Here is a 25,044-nt window from a genome sequence, read left to right as displayed (position 1 = left end):
TTCATAATTAATATTCATTTTTATCAGTTAATAGTTGTTATAATCATAAACTCAAGAAAAAAAAGACATATTTGTAAATTTTAATTACTTTTCCAGGTCATCATAGGTATGCGTAAATGGTATAGGTATGTGTAAAATTTTAAATATATTTTAGGTAAACTAAAAAATGTTGAGAAAAAGGAGAAAAAAAAACCTTGTTTAAATTTTTTCTAATTTTTAAATTTAATATTTTTTAAACTCAAGAAATTTTCCGGAATTTTGACTTGGACTCACAATCACCCCTGCATTATTGAAAAGCAGTAAGTCAATTGGTTAACTTTTATTTTTTATGACTCTTCGTCTTAAGTACAAAAAATTAGGTATGGGAAACTGAGGTAGAAGAAGCAAAAAAGAAAAATGCTTATGGCTACATTCCACTGAATAGCTGGTTTTAAAAATTCAGTACAGTGTAACGTCCCATATCCGGACGTCCCTTTTCCGGATGGGTCAATTTCCCGGACACTTTTTAACAATCAAAATAAACAAACATCTATCTTCCCCTCTCTTTTAAAAAAAAAGTCTTTGTGCAGACGTTTTTTTCCTTTTCTAGCTTCTAGTGATTCATGCATTGAGCCCATAAATCAACAAAAAGGGGAAGAGAAGATCTCCCAAGACTGTAAGTGATGCTCCTCCTCAGGAAAGGAGGGAGATTTGTTTTCAAAAGAGCACAACTCAGTCTCCCCCCCCCCATGGCTAAAGAGGCAATTCCTGGAACCATTTTATTAGAGTGTCAGGGGAAGAAAAAATACTGTGAAAAAGGTTAAACATAATTTGGAGGGGGAATCACTTTCAGTCACACAAGAAAAAATAAAGAGAACCCAATCAGCATGCCGCTTCTTTATGCTTGATTGATGGCCAATGATGGGAGAGAAAATAAGAATTTATCACTGCCCCACCCTCAACTTGAATGACAAATAAGGAGGAAATGAATTTTCTTCACCTACCCACCTTAATGAATGACTGGAATTTCCCTTTGCTTGAATCCTTCTAGTTCAAAATGGGGGAGAGAGCAATTAATGTTTTCATAACTGTCAATTTTTTTTTCCTTTTCTATTTTTTAAGCAATTATTATTTTTTTCTAATACAGTAGGGAACCGATTATCTGGAACGATTGGAACCATCGCTATTCCGGATAACTAATTTTTCCGGTTTTCTGAATCGCTACAAAAAACCGTTTTTTTTATTGTTAAACCCAACTAAAAAAAATTTTTTTTTTTTGGAAATCTTAAAAAGAAGAAAAATTGATGGAGTAATACACTAATGATTATTTCCAAAATGATGGTAAGGTAAACATCTTTCAAAGAAGAAAGAAAAATCCTAAAATCTTATGAGGGAAAAAAAAAAATTTTTAAATGGCGGGCAAATTTATCGAATTTCGTTCCGGTTTTCTGATTTCCGGATTACGGGTTCTGTATTGTATTTTGTTTTTGATTGATTAGATATCATTCTAATACTAAAACATTGCCCGAAAAATAACGTTTTTTTATTTTTTGCTTCTTAGATTCAGATTGTTTTAAGCTTTGTTTACCTGGGGGGTCTATTATACGGAAAAATCCAATATCCGGACTTCCTAAAGTCCCACCGATTCCGGATATGCGACTTTCAGCTGTATATGTATTTTATGTAGAAATTTCAAAATTACCCCAAAATGAAGAAGAAAAATTAGTGGATGACAGAAAAAAGTTCATAATATCCAATTTCCTCTCTTTTGGTTCACTATATCCACAAAAAATATTTGTGTTCACTATATCCAGGAGTTCCTTATAAACCATTTTTATCTTACATTGTTTGTATGTATTACCTTTTTAACAATATTTACATTGCTAAGAAGAGCACGTTTCAAAAGCTAAACTTTTAAAAAAAAGGAATAATGTTTAATAGTTCTAATACTCTACAAAATTTCAGATTTTTTTTCCTTGTAAATAATAAATAGTTAAATGCATATTTTTGTGTTTTAAAGTTGTTGTTTTTTTTCTGAAAACTATTTTAAAGCATTTTATTGTAATTTATTTGTTCCAGGCTAATATAGATTCCATGTTTTGTAGGTAAGTTTAAAGACGTGAAGTTATCTATATAATTCTACAAAACACAAACGTTTCAAATTTTGTGTTATAAATGCTGTGCCCACAGTAATAAAATCACTAGATTATAAAATAATCCCCTTTATAAAATTAAATTTGCAAGAACAGAATCAAAACAAAGTAATTTTCACACTGTTTTGTTACCTCCATCCGAGTTTTAGGCTTTTTATCTGACTTTCTCCTTTAAAGTCTTATAAATCATGCTTGATCTTTTTTTCTTTAAAACATCAGGGTTCAAAAAAGAAAAATGTGCTCTTATTTTTCTCTTAGTAATTATTGTAAAACCATTCTTTTATAAAAATTAATTTGGCCATTTAATTAGGTCAAATATTTGTAGGCATATGTTTACAGTGATGAAAAATCCTGTTATTTCTTGCCTAAATAATTACATATCTACCAACTCTACTGGATTTTGCCAGTTTCTCTTGGTCTACTTGTTTAATAAAAATTCTCCTGGTTTTTGTACATTTTAGAAAATTCACTGAAATTGGGTAAGTTTCCTAAGAAAATCCGTGTTGAAATTGAACTTTTGTACAGATTATTGCTTGTTTGAATATTTGAAGAAGTATTACTAAAACATTACGAAGCGAACCTCATTTATAGAAATTAGTTCAAAACTTTTTTTTATTTAGAACTCTCTTTTTAAATTAATTTTAAATATATCTTTTAGCTATCATTGAATTAAATGCCTGTTAATATTCGAAATTATGACTGATACATAACATTTCAGGTTCAATGTTAATCATGACTGGAAAATATTGCAGTTTTTCTATTTTGATGACGATAAAAATCCCTAATATTCCCTATGTGTAAAATATTTAGTACATCTTGCAACAATTATTATGAAATTTATATTATTCCGTTATATATATATACTGGATTTTTTTCTGCCCATGTTAGCAGCTATGTAATTACAATTTTATCAAGTTATGAAAGCATATTAATAAAGAATTTCATGCTACGAACAAAGTTACACATCTTACGGAAGGATTAGAGTTGAATATTTAATTGTAAAAACATGATACTTTGAAATTAAACATGGATATGCATTGTTACACATATTCTAGATTTTTATTATTTTAATATTTCTTTTTTTTTTTTTAATTATAATATATTATGTCCTGCTAAGTCTTTTTTCATAATTTAGTAATTTTGTAATAAGCATTCCAAAAATTTGAATGAGTTTATGCATGGATGTATTCCACAAAATTTCAAAGAGGGAAGAAAAAAATCTAAAAACAGGGGGAAATGCTCATGTTTTTTTATCAGAAATTTTTGCTGGTTATCAACATTTTTGAAATTCTTGGCTCCTTGCTCAATTGTATAGGCCATTTTTAGTTTCTAGTGTCCCAGAAGAAATAAGTTTCTTCTGGGCAAAATGCCAGCCTTGATCAAATCAAACTTAATTTTAATAGGCAGCAGGCACTTTATTATAGTTTGTGGGGAGAGTTATTGACAATGTCAACCTTTGTCTATCTAAAGGTACCCCCACCATAGAATCTTATTATATGCTGGTGAATTGGAATTTTATTTTTGTAGCGGTAGGCACACTACAGTACTCCCCCTCCAGAATTATAACTGTGATAGAATTCGATGAGCAGGAACCCCTCTAGTTAAGTCATTGCTGTTTTGTGCGAAACTGGGAGAGCTGTATTAAGTTCACAATCGTGGTCGCTCCTGTATTGCATTTAGCAATCGAGTGAATACGTCGTACGTGATCGAGACTGAGTGGCAACAGTGTGAGGAGGTGAATAAAGTCACAAGTAGTAAGTCAACTGTACAATGTGGACCATCCATCGAAGTAGGCATGCTCACATCATGTCCAGGTCACCAATGTGGGTAGAATTATCGATAATGTCAACCTTTGTCTATGTAAAGGTACCCCACCACAGAATCGTGTTAACATGTCTTATGTACTAGTGAATTGGAATTGTATTTTTGTAGCGGTAGATACACTACAAGTGCTTTGAAGAGGAAAATCAAAATCTGTTCTCATTCTAGATATTTTATTTCAGCTTATCACAAGTTACTTTCCATACTGCAGAGTCAGCAGCAGCAGCAGATTGTGTGTCTGAAACAAGTAGTTCCAGTACGTCTGGCATTGGTTCAACGTTGCACACAGTAACGTGGACGCCACCCCACAGTGTAGAGGGCTCTACTCCCACACACACAGAAGGAACGCCCTCTTTCACAGAATCTAGCTCTAGTGGGGATGCTGGTAAGTTTTATCAGTCTCTGAATAATAATACCAAAGTTAGATAATATTTTGAAAAACCTTTTTGATTTGGCCTATCTGCAGGTTTAACATTAGCCTGATAACGTAAAATTCAAAGTTTCAAAATTTTAAATTTCTATCTTTATTCAGTTTATTTAAACTGATTTTTTTTACAGGAAACAGAAAAAGGTTTAGTTGCATTCAAGTCTAATGAAACACTTTAATTCAAAATTTTTAAAAAAATTTCAATATTGGAAAAAATATTAAATACTCAGATTCCCTCTGAGTAAGAAATTATTTTGAAAAATAAAAAATGATTTAAAATGAATTAACTGAAATTTTTTTTCAATTAATATTTTATTTATTATTTAATATAAAAAATTTTGTAAATTGTAATTTTTATTCTAGTTTAATTTTAATTTTAAAAACTGTTTCTGAAGTTTTGTTACCACTGTTGAATTCAGCTTTTTTCTTTAGCTGAAGCATGCCTGTTTGATTTAAATCAGATTTTTTTTAAAAATTTAAATTGGATTTTTGTAGAAGACGGTTAAAACTTACATTTACAATTGGTTAACTTTTATGAACGTAATTATAATCAAAATATTATTAAAAATAAATTATTACCAAAGAATATAGAAAGATAAAGTTCAGCTCTTCGAATGCGTAAGTAACGTGAGGAACTGATCAGTGTAGTATGCTGTACCAGAAAAACAACTTACAGGGTGAGCAATGCACTCAAGATTTAGCAAAGCATCAAGCGTTGCCCATGAGATGCAAAGAAGAGAACTTTTTATTTCCTCTCCAACCCCAGTAGTGATTAGGAGGATGATGAAAACCCATTACAAAAGCCTCTGTCCTAAATGTTACTTTTTTCTTTATTCACATTGACCGCATCAAGTCTTGGCAGGCTGGTTTAATACAGGTCTGTCAAAGCTAGCCTTCTTCTCCTATGTATGACTATACTTTTAAGCTGTATACCTCACTAAAAATATACTATTCAAGGGTCTGTACGAGGCAAATTTACTACTGTTTAGCTGCACCTTCACAAATTCAACTATAGAAAAAATTACAGTTTCAGAAAATGCTTTTAAAAAGAAGTTCTGAGATTCTCCGATTCAAAAAGTTACTTACGGGGAGTAAGTAACTTTTTGTATCCCCGTAAGAAACTATTTATTAATCCCAGGTTAATTTGTCTTATATGAATAGGTAGCAAATGCTTAGTCAGATCGTGCAGTTTGGTGAGCATAACCGGCCGTTTACGCCATATTATTGCGAGCTTTTTTTGGCGGAGTTTTTTTTTTTTTTTGAATTATACGACTGTAAACTTTACAGGAAGTTGAAATTTAAACATTCAACTGGTTCTAAATTTACTCTAACAGACCTTTATTTTTTTTATAAAACATTTTTTTCTCTGTAAAAATTTTTTCTATATGACCCCTTGGGAAATGTTCTCATAATGAAAATAACTTTTAGTGCAAATACTGTTAAATGCATGTTGTTTTTTTAAAATTAAAGTTGAAATTAAACTATGGACAATGATTTTAAATTTGGATAATATTTTAAGCCCAACATTTTACGATAGCAAAATTATTTTTGAATATATGGGGGAAAATGTATAGAAATTTTTCCAATCATAAATGATTTTTATGTGTAGTGACAATTTTTGTAAATATTGTCTTACTTTATCATATTTTTGTGTTGATTTTTTTTATATGATTTTTAATTTTCACAAATGATGTCTAAATTTTCGCAAAATAGGTACCTCTCATAAAAACCTAGACAGACCCCTGCTAATATACATGGTGCGTAGCATTTTTAAAGGTGCTTATTTTCATTTTTCAAAAGCCCTAACGGTGCTTTTTTAATAGGGTGTTTTTAAAAAGTGCTTTGTTTTCCCTTTTCGAATTTTTTTTTTTATTTATTTACTGTGAGGATTTTGCCACATATTTATGCAAAAGAGTGCTTTTCACATTGTTCTATTCAACGTTTACACAATTCAATCTACTTCCAATTGTTAGATCCAATAATTTTACATGTTTGATGAAATACTTGCAAGTCTACTGAGCTGGGTTTGGTGAGATTCTAGCACTCTCATGTGCAACTCTGTTGTATTTTGCAAGATATTCTAAATTTAAGGCTTCATTTTCCACCCTCTGAAATCAAACGGAGAACAGAGAAAATCTCTCAATCTTTTAATGGTGGCTAATATAATAATAATTAAAAAAACGAGTTCTACGTCAGAAACTAGTTATTTTATCATGTAAAGTCTTTTAAAATTATTTTGCATTTTGTTACTTAAAAATATTCTTTGAGTGCTTAAAAAGTACTGAAAGGGTGCTTATTTTTTGTTGAAAGGTTTGGCTATGCACCCCGATATATGATGCGGTTTTATTCAAAATGGTATCTCTTTCAACTACTGAAAAATTCACTTTGAAGAAAAAAAAATTCCATGTTTAATAACTGTCATAATTTATTTCACACTGAGAAAAAATATAATTTTTCTAATTGAAACTTATTAGCACAAGAATAAATTTTGTTTAAGTAATCTTAAAAGTCAATGAAATTGTGTATTTGTTTATAGCATGCCCAACGACTCCTGTTAAAAGTATTAACAAGTCTCTGGACTCTTTACCACCTTTAGGAGAAACTCAAATATTGAAAGGAAGTGAGATGGTGAGTCTTTTTTTAACTTTAATGGTGGTTTAACACTATGTTTGCAGATGTTTCTTATATACCTCTATCTCTAGGAACATGCATCAATTTGACGCATGAACAGAACAGCACTTAGAAAGCAATGTACTTATATACTATAAGGAAAAAAATTAAAATATGAGATATATATTTATGAAATATTCTTGTATTTTACTTTTCAGTACTCGAACTAAGCAACTGAAACCTTCAGAATCTGACATCAATTGACGTTCTGCATTTGTTCCATTATTGCTTATCCGCAACAGTTGTTTATTGCTTGTTTCATTTGGCAGGGTGTGTAGCATTTTTAAAAAGTGCTTACAGGTGCTTATTTTCATTTTTTAAAAAGTGATTAATTTTCCCTATTCGAAATGTGATTTTTTTTTTTTTTTACCATGTTGATTTTCGCCACGAATTATGCAAAAAGACATTGTCCTATTCAACATTTTCACGATTAATTCAACCCCAATCTATTTCGGTGTACCTCTGATCTGTAGTGTATGAAAACACTATTTGTTTTACATGTTTGATGAAATACTTGCGGGTCCGCACTTGAGTATACTGTGTTGGATTCAGTGGAAAGGATTTTTTTACTCTCATGTGCCTCTCTGCTGCATTTTGCAAGAGATTCTCAATTTCAGACTTTATTTTCCATCCTCTGTAATAGAATTGAAAAATCTCTGGAATTTTTGCTGATTACGGGGACCAACTAAACATGTCAATTTTTTTCTCTATTAGTGACTGAAAATTTGATTTCTCTTTTTAATTTCATCATTTGCAACGCCCTATCATCTTTGTCGCTGTAAATAAAACCATCAATTGTCAAAAACTTGCCACTCATGTCTAATTATAATATTTTTCAAAGTACTTAAAAATATTTTTTGAGTGCTTGAAAAGTGCTTAAAAGGTGCTTATTTTTTGTATAAAAATTTGGCTATGAGAACGATGTCTGATAACGGATCAAAGTATTGTCGGTACATTGCTATTTATTATTGGTGTGATGTTTCAATGTTTACTCAAAAGTCTAAATTACGATAGCGTCGAATTGAGGCATATCCTTAGAGATAGGTATACCACAAAGAGAATTTCAATATTTCAAAGCTTTTGAAGAAAATAGACTTCAATATATATTTACCTCAATCAATGGATAAAAGTCATTACGAGAGATAAAATAAAAATGCAAACTGATTTTGTAATTTTCCTTATAAAATTTTAAATGCGCCAAATGACACATCCCATAGACCTAGTGTTAATAAAAACCAAATAGTTGCCAAAGTTGGCAAAACAGTAAAACAATAAAAATTTGTTTTTCAGAAGAAAATAAATTGTTTGATAGATGGGACTGGCAGATTTCATTTTTGCTCTTTTAATATTCCTTCTGCTAGGGACAATAAAAAAAAAATTCCTCTCTGCTATGCATACCTGCCAAGTCTCCTGTTTATAACGAAAACTCCTGTAATATAAATGGGAAAACTCCTGTAATATTAACGGGAGACAGTGGTGAACACTGTCTCCCGTTTACCCTTATGTTCTCAAATTTCTCTGTATGTGCTGAAATTTTTTAAAAAATGTCAGTAAAATATCCTCTGATGGCAAAAATACTTCTCTTATTCCTCAACTGATAGTGCTATAGCCAGCACTGCTGCAGTATGTTGAGTGGTAATAGTTTAAATAATGGTTTAAAAAAGTTTTTTTTAGGTTAAGATTTATATACATGTTTTTTACTTCACTTTTATTATTTCCAATTTTGAATTTCTCTTTTTAATTTACATAATTATGTGTGATGTATCAAAACTTAAAGCTTAGTCTAAAAAATGTCGCTAATAAAATCTCCATTTTATTTCTCGAATGTTGGCAGGTATGGCTATGGCTCCACTTTCTTTCGATGGATGATCTTTGAACAAAAAGTGCCCTAAAAATAATATCGTGTATTTTAACCCATCAGTCGGCACATATTTTTGGGAGACCATCTTCAGATTTCAGTTTTTAATAACAAGAATAGTAAATAAACAATTTTCAATTAAGTTAAGAAGATGTTGGTAATAGAAATAAGTTGTTTTGAACAGATAAGATTGCGCACCATGTGTACAGACAGCTCCTCAGAATGTTTTTATTGTGAGATGCAGATTTTGAACAACGGGTGTGCAATTCAAAAATAAAATGAAAATAAATCATTATATTAAACAGCATTTATTTCAAAGATAGTCAGTTAACTTAAAATTGTTGTAATGACATAAATCGTTGAGTAAAAATAAATTTTTAAAAAGCAGGCATCAAATGTGTTGTCTAAATATCTTATTTTCATATTTGTGTTGTTCTGATCATTTTACATAACAGCAACATTTCAGTTCTTTTACCTTCAAACAATAAATAATCACTTTCACTGCTCATTTTCTGTAATCCCAACGGTCCTGCCTTTGTGTCTCTCATTTTATTGGCTAATTTGAAATTTGTACTTTTACACATTTATAAGATAATATTTATTTTAAACTCTTCTTATCCTGGTGGCTACTTTTTAGCTATCTTAAAACCATATGGGATTGCGAGTGAACCATCAATAATTGAGTGTGAAATGCTCGATTATTTACATTAGCTTAATATTTTTAGTTGTGAATAAACAAATATATCCGTAATGTGAGGCGTCCGCTTTGTAAGAGTTTTTCGAGCGGGAGGATATATATTTATTTGTATATATATATAATTTTGGCAAAACTTTTAATTTTTATAGATTTTTAAAAAAGAAATTTTATTTATTTCACATAATTTACTGATATTAAAATTATATTTAATGATTCCTTATTTTTATTTTGTAGGAGGGATGATGGTTATTTTAAGATCCAAGGTTTTTTTTTTTAAATTTAGAAATGTCATTGTATCTATTTTGCTTCTAGCTATTTTTATTATATTTCTTTTTGCATTTCTTGTGTGCAACTTCACCATATTACCATGGTTGCACGTTGAAAATATATTTAAAATATAAAATCTACTTAGCATACAATCTCTCTCTTTATATATATATACATGTATTGTGTATATATATATGTATATGTTTTTATATGTATATAGATATACACACACTGCCATACAATAATGGAAGACACCTTTGGTTTTGATATTTTTTTGAATTTCTCAAGAAAGAACTTAGAGACTATTTTGTAATTTTCAAAATATTACAGGGTTTCCACTCCACAGGGAAAACCTGGAGAATACAGGGAATTTAAAAATCACCTAAAGTAACAGGGAATTTAAAAATCACCTAAAGTAACAGGGAATTTAAAAATCACCTAAAGTAACAGGGAATTTAAAAATCACCTAAAGTAACAGGGAATTTAAAAATCACCTAAAGTAACAGGGAATTTAAAAATCACCTAAAGTAACAGGGAATTTAAAAATCACCTAAAGTAACAGGGAATTTAAAAATCACCTAAAGTAACAGGGAATTTAAAAATCACCTAAAGTAACAGGGAATTTAAAAATCACCTAAAGTAACAGGGAATTTTTAGTTTTTCTTTACAAACTGGGAAATACAGGAAATTTTGCTTCTTATTTTTGTCTTTTAAAAAAATGATGACCACTCAAAGGGCAATCTATGGCATATTTAAGGATGATATTTGAGCTATACTAAACTATTTAATTTACTCTAGCATTATTTGTTTTGAATATGTTCAGCTGTACCTTTTTTCTCTACGTTTCTTCGGTAATTAAATTTAGTATAGTTCACACAATATATATCTCACACAAAAGCTCAGTGATGGTCTCTTAATATATTGTGTAAATATCTACAGGGAATTTTTTTTTTCCTGATTAGAGTGGCAACCCTGTATTCGGTTCATGCTATTTTTCATACTTTACAATAAAGTTTAAAGCTTCCAAGGAACCAATAACAGTACATTACAATAGAAAACACATATTTTTGTACACGCTATGGCAAAAAAATCGCGCAATAAGTTTGTAATTTGCTTCGATAACTTAGGTTATTTTCAACAACTACATAAAATTTCATAAATCCAGCTTAAATATTTATGAAGACATTTTTATCAAAAAAAAATTTGTTTTCTTACTATAACTTTAAAAAATATTTAGTAGAATTAAAGAAATTTGAAATAAATTACAAAATTATTGTGTTGAAATTTGAAAAGAATTTGTTTCTTTTGTACTGCACGTTAGCAAAAAAATAAATAAATAAAATTATTTTTCATAATTTTATTGTGAGTTGTACTTGGCAACCAATGAAAAAAATTCGATACTTTTTAAAAGAAAGGTTGGAATCAATAGTGATTTTATACATATTGAATTCTTGCTGTCCCGTCATTATAGGGTAGTGTAATTTGCAATACCACATAATAAAATCTGCAGAAAAAAACTGATTATTTTTTTTAAAAAAGTACAAAAAGTACGTGGAAAATTGCTTGAAACTTTTAGCATTTTTAAGATATTTATATCAGATTTTTTCCATTAGTTACCTAAGAATTACTTAAAAGAACTACTTTAAATACTCATATCCTGCTAAATTTTTTTTTAAGAAAAATTATACTTTAAAACAATTTTGTAACTCATTTTAAATTACCCTAAATTTTTTTTAATTTTACTGTTTTTAAAGTTATCACAAAAAAAAATATACATAACAAAAAAATTTGTTTTTTTTTTTTTTTTATAAAATTTTCATATCTGAATAAATATTTAAGCTAGATTAACGAATTTATACAAGCTTATTGCTTGATTTTCTGTATAGGGTATTCCAAAGTACTTGTTTTCTTTCGTAATTAATTCTCGGTCTCTCAGCCCTCTGAAAGCTTTAAACTTTATTGAAAAGTATGAAAAATCGCATGAACTAAATACTTTTAAATTTACGAAATAGTCCTCTAAGTTTTTCTTAAGAAATTGAGCAAAAATATCAAAAACTGAAAGTGTCTCTTCCATTACTGTAAGGTTAGTGTGTATATATATATATTTATTCATTCATGATATATTCTGAAGATGTGTCTAATCATCGAAATAAAATTTTAAAACTATGAAATTTCTTCCAAAAACTAAATAAATTGTTATTTTGCTGTAAAAAGTTATTACCATTTTTTAATCATTTAGTTATGAAATTTTCCAATTTAAAGAAAAAAACTTTTTTACTTTCATGCTGTTTGTAGCTTCCAATTTTAAGTAAAAAAATACATTTTAGATAACTACAACTTCAGATAAAATTTTTACACTTCAAAATGTATTTCAAATAAAGCGATTTTAAGTGAAACTGAAAATTATTGGTTTTAGTTAAATTTTATCTCTTGTTAAGAGGATAAATTCACCATTTTATTTCACGCTTTGAGGCAGTTGGCAGCTCCTTTAAAACTTGTTCAAATTACTGTATGTGTGGTTTTAACCTTTTTCTTTTTTCTTTTTTTTACTTAAACTGTCCATTTAGACATATAGTCTGATGCCCAAGTTTAGGATAATCATTGCATTCTAGAATAACCCTTGTGCATTTTGGATTTTTCACTATTTAGGGATATTGTAGTTGAATTCTATTTTTTAAATTTGACAAATTGTTTCATTTCATTAATGATGCTTTTACAGGGTGCATAGCATTTTTAAAAAGTGTTTTAAGGTCCTTTTTTTATTCGGGGTTTGTAAAAAGTGGTAAGTTTTCTATCTTTCAAAAGGAAATTTTTTCTTTGCCATGTTAATTGTTGTCATAAATTACAAAAAAAGCATAATTTTCACAATTTTCTCTGCAATGTTTATCAAAAGCTAGTTATTTTATCATGATTATGTAAAGTTTTTGAACCTCTTTTTGCATTTTGTTGATTTTATGTTTATAAATTTAGAACTTTATACGATAGAAAGAAATAATTTTTATCACTGCACATATCCTAATTATGATAATTTTTTTTTCTTTTGGAAAGTGATTAAAAATATTTTTTGAGTGCTTGAAAAGTGCTTATTTTTCTCGAAATTTGGCTGTGCACCCTGTTTTAGAAAATAATCTTTTTTATTACCTGTAAAGCTAACCTTTTATTTAATTTTTTTTAAAAACTACTTATTTAAAAATTGATTTATGAAGTGAGTAAGTGCATTAAATTTGTTTGAGAACGAAATATATTTTCTATTTATTGAATTTTTAAGAATAGAAAACATTATTTTTCATAAATTAATAAATTATTTTTTAGTGCATATTTTCGATTCACATTTTAAAAAAAAGTTCAGGTTTTATATAACAGTATTTATCTTCTGCTATATATAAAAATATGTTGATTAAAATTTATATAAAAAGTATTTTGGATTCTGTTTAAAAAAATTGTTAAAAAGAAAAGGCTCTTTTTAAAGTAATGACGTCATTTCTTAGCTTTTAAAATAAATCTCTCTTCATGCCAATAACAGGTATGCAGAAAACTGCAATACCAATCACATTTATGCAATAACAGGTATACAAAACTGCATAAGATGCTTAAAAATGTCTACAGTATCATTTTTAAATGATGTTAGAGATTCCTTCAGAAATTTGTACCTTTTATTTTATTTATGATTTAAATTGTATTTTTTGTCACTCATTGTAAAAAGAAAAATATTTGTTGTGAAATTTTAAATTTTTTTTTTAAATTTAAATAAAACGTTTCTCATAACAGAGTTTTTTATTTTTATTTTAGAAATACTAAAATAGCACATATAATTAGCAAAGTATGGATACACTAGTGCAGGGGTGGCGAACCTTTATACACCAACATGCCATTTTTTCTAAAAAATTGTTTAATGAGGTCATAGACGTGCCGTCAAATAATTTTGACTTCGTGATTATTGGATAAATAATAATACTAAATGCTATCAAATCAAAACTCTTTATTTACATTGAAAAAAAAAAACATTTTGCCATGTCTTAAAACAACTTCAGTGTGACTTCTGTTGTTGCAGATTAGATTACAAATAACTTATATTAGGTTGTAAGATGTTAGTTTAAGCAGGACTGTTATTTTTTCTTTGCTAGTTATTTATTGTTAGCTTGCTTTTTATGGTTATTAATTGTTTTTTAGCATTAATTGTTAATTTTTGTATTAATAATTGCTTATTTTGTTCGTTTTTGTGAATTTTAATTTAATTGTTTCATATGCTTCATGGTGTAATAACAATTCATAGTGTAATAACAATTGTGATCGGTGGCGTGCCCAAAATATTGTGTCTCGTGCCATAAATGGCACGCGTGCCATTGGTTCGCCATCCCTGCACTAGTGTATGAACTGAGTCTTAAAAAAATAGCAATTGGTGAAAGTCATTTAAAAATACAAAATATCTGCATTAAAAATATGTATAATGTCCTATGAATAATAATAAGATATCCTAGATAGTCTTAGAATATGCTTGTTCAGTAACATATCGGGGGGGGGGGGGCACAGAAGGATGGTGCTGTGTGGGATTGAGCATTATCTTGTTTCAGCAAGAGAATGTTCAATCACACACGTTGCTCCTGGGAGCCCTGCCATGTCTGACTACAAGTATGACTAAAAGATATCACATGGTATTGTATAGATATATAGCTGCCAACTCTACTAGATTTTCCAGTAGACTACTGGATTTTGTTAGTTTCTCCTGTTCTACTGGTGTTTTAAAAATTCTCCTGGTTTTGTACATTTTAGAAAATTGTCTTAAATGAAGCAAATTTCCTAAAAAGAAATCCCTATTGAAATAGAACTTTTGCACGATTATTGTTTGCTTGAATATTTAACTAAGTATATTACTAATATATAATGAAACGAGCCTCATTTATAGAAATCAGTTAGAAACTTTGTTGTTGTTCAAAAATGTTTATTTTTTTATTCAGAATTCTCTTTTAAAATTGATTAAAAGATATTTATTTTTTATGAATTAAATGCCTATTACTATTCAATATTGTGAGTAAACATAATGCACAACATTTCAAGCATATTTAATGCCTATCATGACTGGAAAATATTGCAGTTTTTCTTTTTTGATGGCTAAAAATCCCTGAAATTCCTTACGCGTAAAATTTTTAGTACCTTATGTAACAATTATAATGAAATTTGTATTTTGTGAAATCTACTGGAATTTTTTCCTGTCTATGGTATAAGCCATGAAGATATTATAATTTGTTATTTAGTTTTGTCTTATGATACAAAATAATATTCGTAGAAAACATTTTATCCTTTTGAATTTCTTTTAAAAAATGCAAAAACTACTTAGAAAATTGCTTGAAACTTTTTAAAATATTCAAATATGACTTTTTTTATTCGTTGCCAACTATGATTTGCTACAAAAGTAAAAAAGGGAAGAAAAAAATTCTAACTTTTTTCCTACACAGCATGGTGTAGAAAAACGACATTAATTACTATTAACTTGCACAGTTCGTATCACTTTTTTTCTTAAATTTTAATGCAATATTTTTGTATTATAAAATTCTCAAATTTTTGTTTACTTTTATCGATTATTTTTAAAGTTACAGCAAAAAAAATTGTAAGACAAAAAAAAAATTAGTTTTTTTTAAAAATGCCAATGTTTTTATTAATAAAGCTATGCTTATAAAATTTTGTGTAATTATTCCATATAATAACCTAAATAATTATCACAAGCTACAAATGTATTGCTAAATTTTTTAGCATAGTGTCGTTAAAAACATTATTTTCCTTTTGTAATATGTCGGTCCCTCAAATCACTAAAAGCTTTATTGATAAATATGGTAAATCGCATGATCTAGGCAATTCCGAAGATATGAAATGATTCTTTTATTATTTCTTAGGAAATATGAAAAAATGTATTAGTATAGCTGTTCACTCTTAAAACAATATTAGTTTTCCCTAGCATTGCTGACAATGTTCATTTCATAATATGGTGAATAGCCTATTTTTTATTGAACATTTTTAATTATTTATTTTTCTTGGATTTATCACTTTTTCTTAGAAATCACGTTTTTTGTGAGTGCGTGATTCTGCACCTGAATGTAGAATACTAAGCATCCCGTTTAAAACCCTTATTTTTTTATAGTAACTTAACATTTCTTGTAGATTATTATTTTTGAGACTATTGTAGCTTTGCACAGTACCCAGTTTTAAATGCCATCTAATTATAAAAAGAGGAATTACATATCAATAAAAGTGTGTTTTTTAATTTTATATTAAGCTTTAATATTTAATGGCAGCAATTGAAACAAACTTCCCCAAATGGCAAGATTTAGATTGGCATTTTTCAAACACACTATGTCAGGTATAGAGCAATTAAAGCTCTTCCAGTTATCTTCAACTGAAATGGACTTGTTCTTCTAAAATTTCCTTTTTTTTTATGTAGGATGAAATAATTAAATTTTGTCAAGAGTTAGAAATAAAACAATTTTGTATATGAGGTTGTTAAATGTTTATCTTGATTTCCCCCATCCCTATAAATATTTTAGGGGTCTTGTAAATAATTTAATACTATATATGGTAACATTATTTGTTTTAAAAATCTTGTAAATTAAGAAGGAAGACCTTTCAGCTGTGACACAAATAAATGCACACTGTTGTCACAAACCCTTTCGTGTGAAAGATTGTTCGCTTTCATAAAGTCGTTTCATCAGCTATGAGTTTTAAGAAGCATTTCCATTATTTTAGTAAGTACTATTTAATTTATTTAACTAAACTTTTAAATGTATTTTGTAACTATCTTAAATTTCACAAATTAATTACCTTTTAATATATTTAAATAAGCTTTTAAATGTACAAATGACTTTTGTAACTTTATAGGTATAATACAAAATATTTTTAAATCAAACTTTTATTTTCTTTATATCATTGAAATGTACATTTTTTTTTTAATCGTCTGCAATTGGATGTCTGCCTTTGGTCTTATTTTTAATTTTGTTTAAAATGAAAAAAAAGAACTAAAAACAAATTATTTACGAAACATTAAAGCTTGCTTTAAGAGAAAATTTTATGAATCTCTATCTGAGACATAAACTAACTTTTATTCGATTGTTCACATTAGTATAGTTGTTTTTCAATAATTATAAACATATTCAGCAATTAATTCCATTCCTGTGGTTGAAATTATATATTAAAAAGTAATGTAAAGTTTTCAGTGTTATATTTTATAAGCTATACAAGATTTTTAACATTGTGATAATCAAATTTATTAGAGTTAAGTTAAAAATTCGAGTTATCGAAAGGCTAGTTTTTGCCCCTTATGTCATCAAGCTTGTTGATATATATAATTTAGCATTAGTACAAAAAACAGTTTTTCCTACTAGTTTTAAAAAAAGGGGGGTTGATTTTTCACTTATGTGCAAATAGGAAATGCTATTTCATTGATGTACCACACTGGTAGCATGGGTGATTCTTGCCTTAGACAGGGTTGCCACTCCACTGGGAGAATAGAGAAAAACTGGAAAATACAGGGAATTTGAAAATCACCTTAAATAACAGGGAATTTTGTTTTTTAAAAAATGGTGACCACTCGAAGCATAATCTATGGGATATTCAAGGATGATATTTCAGCTATACTAAATTATTTCATTTACTATAGCATTATTTAAGTATGTTCAACTGTTTTTCGAGCAATTAAAACTATTATAGTTCAACTATACTCATTGCCACACTCTACACCTACGGCTGGAAATTCTCTTTGCATGAACTTGCAGACATCTATGTCAGAATCGGGAGAAATGCTCTTTGCGCGCACTTGATGTACTATCGGGTACAATGTTCGACATCGCGCATGTGAACTTCGCTGTTCATGATACGTCGGGAAACGTACAGATCTCAGTAAATGGTTATTTCCGATGAATCAAAAAATTGCCAATCCAAGTTTTTCAAGCAATTAAAACTAATAAATATAGTTATGCCAATATAGCTCACACAAGAACACTGTAATTATTGTTTCCTCTTAATATAGTGTGTATAATATGTAAAGGGAATTTTTTCTTCCAGATTTGAGTGGCAACCCTTCTTGAGTAAAATGGTAAAAATGTTTACCTAATTTGTATTGTATTATTGATCACTATTAGTGTCCTCCTTAAAAATAGCGCTCTTTTTTTATTGATTCTACTAAAAATAGGATATATGCATTACACAATGCATTAATTTAAATTAATATTGTACAATATAACATTTAAAAACTTCATATATTGAAATCTATTTAGTGTGACATTTGGTGCAGAGCTATAATAAACCTCTTTATTATTTGGTTATAACTTGTTGTCTATTACGTCACACACAATATTCGCTTAAATCTGAAACAGGGTTATTTTTTTCCTTACAGTCAATAAACAGGATGTCCATATACTAAATTTACCATATGACTGACCCATTTTGAACATAAATTAAAAAAACATGGTTTGAGTTAAAATACTCTGCTTGCTATCAGAAAAGCAATTAATTTATAAAAGCAAAAAATAGTTACAAATGTAGTTGTAGTCTTTTCTACTTATATTTGTAATTTCTTTTTCTTTTGCAGGGGATTTGCACGAAACAAGATTTTGCAGTCTGAGGAATTAATCTATCTAAATACTTTGCATATTTGTAATAATGCTTTGATTTTAAACCTCAATAAAGATTACTTGTTTTGTTTTCTGTTCATTTTATTATTATTGTTTTTTATGGAATTCTGGAGTGCCAACTAATAAGATTTTTCTGCAATTATTATGTTTTATTAGTTATGAGTACGATTGAGTAGTAAAAATTAGTTTTAAAGAATTTTCGCAATAATTTGGTGAATCCCCCCCCCCCCCTGACTACTAAGAGCTATGAAATTTTGTTTGCAACTGATCTTAATTATTTCCTACACAATTCTAAATAATTTTTTTCTCAACAATTCTAAAAATAATTGGATACAACAAAGCAATAACAAATCTGAAATGCTATAAGCAAAAAGTTTAAATGGTTCAAATATAGGATGATAAAAGGGCTTGTTCTAAATTGATAAAAAAAAAAAAATTGATTCCAAGTAACACTGATATTTATCCTCAGCAGATATTAAAATATGTTTAATAATATCAAGGAATGAATCAAATACTTTTGACATTCACCGGTGGAAGTCTACATTCTCTTCATTTCGGTTATTCACGTATATGCATTTTAAAATTATGCTAATTGCGTGTATTTCTATGTTATATTTCTGGTTAGTTTAAAAAGTTTGCACTTCTGATAATTATTTTTTAAGCTAACTTTTGCCTTTAAAGGGATTGAAATATATTTTATGAAATTGAGGTGCACTAATTGATAGTTTAATTTTTATCTAAAGTAGCAAAACAATTTTTGGGGGGAGGAAAAGACTTGTTATCACTGCTCTTACAAATAAGCTGACTAAACATTTCCTAACTGATAATTTTATTTCAAACTCTTCATTTACTTTTCTAATAAAATAATCACTTTCTTTTATTAAATAATAATCTCTCTACCAGTGTGATACATGATATTTATTTATAGAGAGACATACAGTGAAAAGTATGACTTTTTCCTCACAAACAGTGTGCATGATTATTACTCAGTGTGATTTAAAAAAGCTAAGCAAAATGTACTTATTTTCTAAAGTGTGGGTAAACGGCTATGCGGGAGCTAACTAACATGCCTCTTTGCTTTTCTTTCATTATTATTACAAGGTGTGTAGCATTTTAAAAAAGTGCTTATTTTTTATTTACGTTTTTTAAGAGCCCCAAAAGGTGCTTTTTTTATTCGGTTTTTATAAAAAATACTTAATTTTCTATCTTTTAAAATGATATTTTTTCTTTGCGGTGTCAATTGTGGTTCTAAATTACAAAAAGAAAATGCACGATTTTCTCTGCAATATTTAACAGAAACTAGTTTCCTAGCAGCAAAATAACTTGGGCCCTGATTGGACCAATATTCACGAATCTTAGGTCGATAAGGGTTCAAAGGGCCGATACGGGCCCTATTTAGAATTGTCCGATTCACCCGATATTTTACTGCTACTTTTAAACCAATATCAGCCCTTTATGGATTTGTCAGGTTCACCTGATATTTTATAATCATTATTCAGCCAATATAGGCTCTATATTGGCACGACAAAGGCCGACATTGGCTCTGCATAGGACCCATATTGGAAAATCTAGACGTCCCAATATGGATCCCTCGGAGCAGGTTCATATGGGAACCGAATCGAGCCAATTTTTAGCCCAACTGGGGCCAAGATATAATTGTTGCTAGGGTTATTTTATCATGATTATATAAAGTTTTTGGAAAATGTTTAATTTTATGATCATAAATTAAGAACTTTAAACGATAAGCAAAAATAATTTTTATTACTACCTAATTCTGATTTTTTTTTTGCAATCAATTGAAAATATTTAAGTTCTTGAAAAGTGTTTATTTTTTGTTAAAAAATCTGTCTACGCACCCTGTATTATATTAAAAACCTTTTTTTTTTATTTGGCTTTTTATATAACATGCCGTGTTTTCTTTTGGCTTATTTCTTTTTCTATTTTTCTAGACACGCCTCTAGCGTGACACACACACACACATGCTGTTCCATAGACACTTGTTTAAACCAGTCATCACTGATGCATACAATAGTAAGTGCTTGCTGTCTCTCTCTCTCTCTCCACATAATCTTCTAAACAACAACAACAACCTGGTGCTCTGGGTGCTACGTGTGCTCTCTATCTCTACTTTTCTCTTTTCTGTCTGTTGTTTACTAATTAGTGAATGTCTCTAATCTTTGATGTGGAAAACAGATAGAAATATGAAGTATTAGTGCCTTTATTAAGACATATTTTTCCCCTCTACAATTTATTTTGTTCTGAGAAATGTTAATTTATTTATTTTATGCTGTTGAAGATTTGCTGTCAAAAGTATTGTTGGTTACTGTGAAATATTTGTTTTCTTGTGTGCAGTGTGCAAAAAAAGGGGGGCGGGAGGCTGAGAGCACGAATGACTTTTGATTTTCACATTCTTAGAATCTATCTTAATTGGCTTTCAGGAGGGGTGACGTCAATTATCCTAGTTAATTAGTGAAGACGATATTTTAAGTTGTGAAATCACTGACAAAAATTTCCCTCAAAATAGATCTGCACTATTTAATTAGAATAATTGAGGTCAGCCATAGGAACCATTTGTCCTAATGCGTGAAAATCAGATCATTAGATCAAAAAGTTATTCGGATGTTCTTCTCCCCCCCCCCCTTTTTTTCGCATTGTAAATTTATATATATTTCTCAAGATGGCTAAGCATATAAAAACTGAAATTTTGAGACATGTATAGTCTGCTCCTGAGTATTTGCATGCAATAGTACTTAACAGACAATTTAACACAGAGTGATGTCTATGATTTATTAGGCTTCAAAAAAAAAAATTTTTTTATCTGAATCATTAGCTTATACTGCTGTGTTCTTATTTTTCTTTGACATCAATGTTATACAGCAGTGATTCTCAACCACTGTGCCGCGGCACTTTTGTGTGCCGCTAAATTCTTAAAATGTGCCGCCAAATATTAGAAATGATACAGTAAAAATTATAATGCTTTTTTTTTATTATGAGTAAAGCTTAAATTAAAGAAAAGTGTATATATATATACTTTTTATAGTTTTTCCACGCTTTAACAGCGTGAACATCTTTGTCGGCGATTGTTACCAGACAATCTTAAAATAAGATGGAAGTGTTTAAATTGTATATGACACTTAATTTTAAAAAATGTTGTAAGAGCTAATCATAAAAGTAAGCTATGCAATTAATAAACAAACTAACAAAGGATAACTAAAAAATCAGATATATAAAAAACAAATTAACAAAAGATAACTAACAAAAATTAAGCTAACAATTAATAATTAGCAAAAAAGCTAGTTAACAAAAAAATCACAAAAAAATAATAGTTAATAATTATAGAAAACAAGCAAACAATTAAACTAGCAAAAAATAAATAACTGTGTCGAACTAATAAAAAATTGGTCGAAAAAAATAATTAATCCCTTAATAAATGTGCTTTTGTAGTACATATTATTTTATGTCACATTCAAAATTATTATCACAAACTATTTAACACCGTGTAAAATAGGTAATTAAACAACTTTTAATCTAATTTGTTTCATTGTGTGCCGTCAAATTTCGAAATCGTTAAAAGTGTGCCGCAACAAAAAAAAGGTTGAGAATCACTGTTATACAGTCTAACCCCGCTATAGTAAACTCCAGATATAGTGATCAAAATGTTGTCCTGTTGGATATTATTAAATTTTTTCTATCCTAGATTGAATTTTTTCTTCATTTTTTTGGTAATTTTGAAATTTTTTGCGTAGCGTTTTTAAAAAGTGCTTCAACGTGCTTATTTTTGATTTTCATTTCTTAAAAACCCTTAAAGGTGCTTTTTTTCATGGGGTGTTTTTAAAAAGTGCTTAATTTTCCCTTTTGAAAATGATATTTTTCCTTTACTATGTTTATTTTCTCTTCGAATTTTGCAAAAAGATACAGTTCAGATTGTTCTATTCAACGTTTTCACAATTAATTCAACCCCATTCTATTTCGGCGCATTGTCAGTCCATAGCGTATGAAAGAGCCATAAAAAATTAAAGCTATCACATTTTGTATTACTACACATTGTTTTTTTTTAAATCATTTTTGTATTTCTTTTTATGCATCATTTATTTAAATAATGCGTAATAAAAGGGAACAGTTCGGAAAAATTAGTTAAAATTGTTTGCAGCTTTTGTGAACTCCCGGTTATAATGTTGAAGGTTTACTACAGCGTTTTCAATTTTAATCAGTCACCCTTGAAGGTTTACTACAGCGGGGTTTGACTGTACTAAATTCATTGAACATGAATTGCAGTTCTTTTTTTTTTTTCGTTGTGAAATATATATATTATAAACTATTAATAAATTCAGATTGAAGATAATTCTTTTTTTTTTTTGCTTTAATTTAAATTCTTATTAAATGTGTATGTAAATTTTTAAATTGCAATTAAAATTGCACAGATTTATGTTACTGAATTCTGAAATAATGTTGAGAAATTTTACCTTTGAAATCTGAGGAAATTTGGTTTTTGTGGGAGAGTAGCTATAGTGTCTTTTAAAGTAAGCTACTTTAACAAAAAAAGAAAAGAAAAAAAGGTTAACTTTATGATTAGCCAAAATTAACGGTTATCATAGGTTGAATAAATATTAAAATTGGCAATTAAAAATTGCAATTTGCACGAAAATACTACTTGACTTTCTTATTTTTAATAATGTAATTTTTTTTCACATCTGTTTGCATTCTGATTTCTTATTTTTAAGATTTTTTTCTTCTTCCATATGGTGAAATTGTAAATCATTATATCTTCCACTGGTTCATTATTACGAGGTTGAATTTATCAAAGCCTTCATTTGAGTTCGAGTTAGTAATTTCTTTTCTTTAATTTATCGTCAATTTTGTTTAAAAGAAATTTAATGCCTATAATTCCCCTATTATGTTGCCAATTATAACAGGTTTGTTTTGTAATGAGTAATTTTATTAATTGAAAACATTATGTATAATACTTAACGTTGTGTATTAAACTTATGTATAAATGTTACTTACAGAGATCAAGAAAATTTTATAATTTCTCATTTCCATTAAGTAACCAAACAATAAGAAGTTTTATGTGTATTAAATCATTTTGGGGGGTATAATTAAGGCAAATATGTGGGTTTCAGTTCATATGAGTAGTGATCAATAATTGATTCTGCATTAAAAAAAAACTAAAGTGCTCAAATAGTTAGCAACAAGTGGTTCAAGTATCAATTTAAAATCATGTTAATAAAAAAATTTTTAATGTTTTATACCAAAAAACTCCTGAACCCCGTGGCAGATTCGCAGTGACACGGCTACATTTTAGCGGAATGTTACATAGTTCTTGCAGAAAGATTTTTCTTTTTTTGAAAAGTAAAAAGAAATTACTTGTCTTTTCTACAGAAATTTACACATAATATTTGAATCATGCATTTAGATAATCTTTTTTTCACGCTCTCAATTTACAGCGATAGTATCCTAAATCGATGTAATGTTTCGATTGTGTTTTTGGTATTTATAAATATCCCAATATATTTCAAACAATCTTGAAAAGTCTAATCATGATGTTGAGTATTATATAATTCTATCGTATTTTTGGCAGTTATTGCTTTTGATTTCTCCATAACCTCTGATCAAGTATTGATTTCGTCGTCGATCTTTTTATCGGCAATTACTACTGCCGATTTCATGATTTTTAGGTTTTTTTTTATTTTTATTGTGATGATTATTTACAGTACCCTTCCAAATTATCAGGGACACTTAAAATTTCTAAGAAAATGTCATAACTTTTTTAAAAATGAATCAATTTTCATAAAAATTTCAGGATATCATGTTCAGGTCTTCTACTTTCACCTAAAAATTATTAATTTAATTTTTCTCAATTTTTTGCAAAAAAGTGCACGTTTGAACAAAGCAGTTTTTTTTTAAAAAAAATGTCAAATCTGACAAGTTGCTACTTTGTAACAAAATTTTTTGCATAAAAATTATTATTTGCACATTAAAGTACAAGTCATTAGCCTTAAAACGGACTAAAGTAAATGACTTTACGATTTTTTTTGTCCGAGATATGAGATTTTGAAAATTTTTTGTCATTTATAGTTTTGTCATTGTGAATTCGAAAATTATTTAGTATTATTTTTTTGCAACTTTCTTATTCGGATTAATTAAGTTTTTTTATTTAAAACATTATTGCAAACAAGAACATTATTTGTAAATTTGCAATACCAATTTTAAAAAACGACTCAAGAAATTTTTAAGAAATTTAACTTTATTTTGCCACCTATTTTAATACAAAAGTTAAACTTATCTCAACTGTGATAAATATAAACTTATGCGAACCTTACGTAACAAATAAATATTTAATAGCTAGCAAATTTTCAACAGAAAATAGTCAATAGGTTGATCTCTTTAAGCTGAAGAATAAATACTAAATAATTTTCGAATTCACAATAATTTCGTTTTCACTATAAATGACAAAAAAATTTTCGAAATCTCATATCTCGGTCAAAAAAAAAACGTTAAGTCATTTACTTTAGCGCGTTTTAAAGTTAATGACTTGTACTTTAATGCATAAATAA

The 25,044-nt window shown here is 28.4% G+C and overlaps 1 protein-coding gene across 8 annotated transcripts in view; it reads left to right on the top strand.

The window, feature by feature from the left end:
* LOC107444683 (phosphatidylinositol 4-phosphate 5-kinase type-1 alpha) overlaps positions 1–22,391 on the top strand; it is a 78,418-nt gene extending 56,027 nt beyond the window's left edge. For 2 of the 8 annotated variants that reach the window (XM_087167014.1, XM_087167010.1), the window contains 3 exons: positions 4,136–4,338; positions 6,917–7,008; positions 18,448–18,563. In XM_087167014.1, the coding sequence (XP_087023140.1) occupies positions 4,136–4,338; positions 6,917–7,008; positions 18,448–18,480 (328 nt within the window). In that variant the 3' untranslated portion in view covers positions 18,481–18,563. Of the gene's footprint in view, positions 1–4,135; positions 4,339–6,916; positions 7,009–8,884; positions 9,302–9,839; positions 11,538–18,447; positions 18,564–20,439 lie in introns of those variants that run through there. The other 6 variants (XM_087167015.1, XM_087167012.1, XR_015435027.1 and 3 more) reach the window with 5 other exon arrangements.
* Positions 22,392–25,044: the final 2,653 nt, after the last annotated feature.

This window comes from Parasteatoda tepidariorum, chromosome 7, assembly GCF_982258835.1.
Source record: "Parasteatoda tepidariorum strain Cologne lab strain chromosome 7, Ptep-v5.0, whole genome shotgun sequence".
NCBI classification, from domain to species: Eukaryota; Metazoa; Arthropoda; class Arachnida; order Araneae; family Theridiidae; genus Parasteatoda; species Parasteatoda tepidariorum.
The sequence above is the reverse complement of the archived record's forward strand: the minus strand, read 5'-3'. Positions and strand labels throughout refer to the sequence as shown.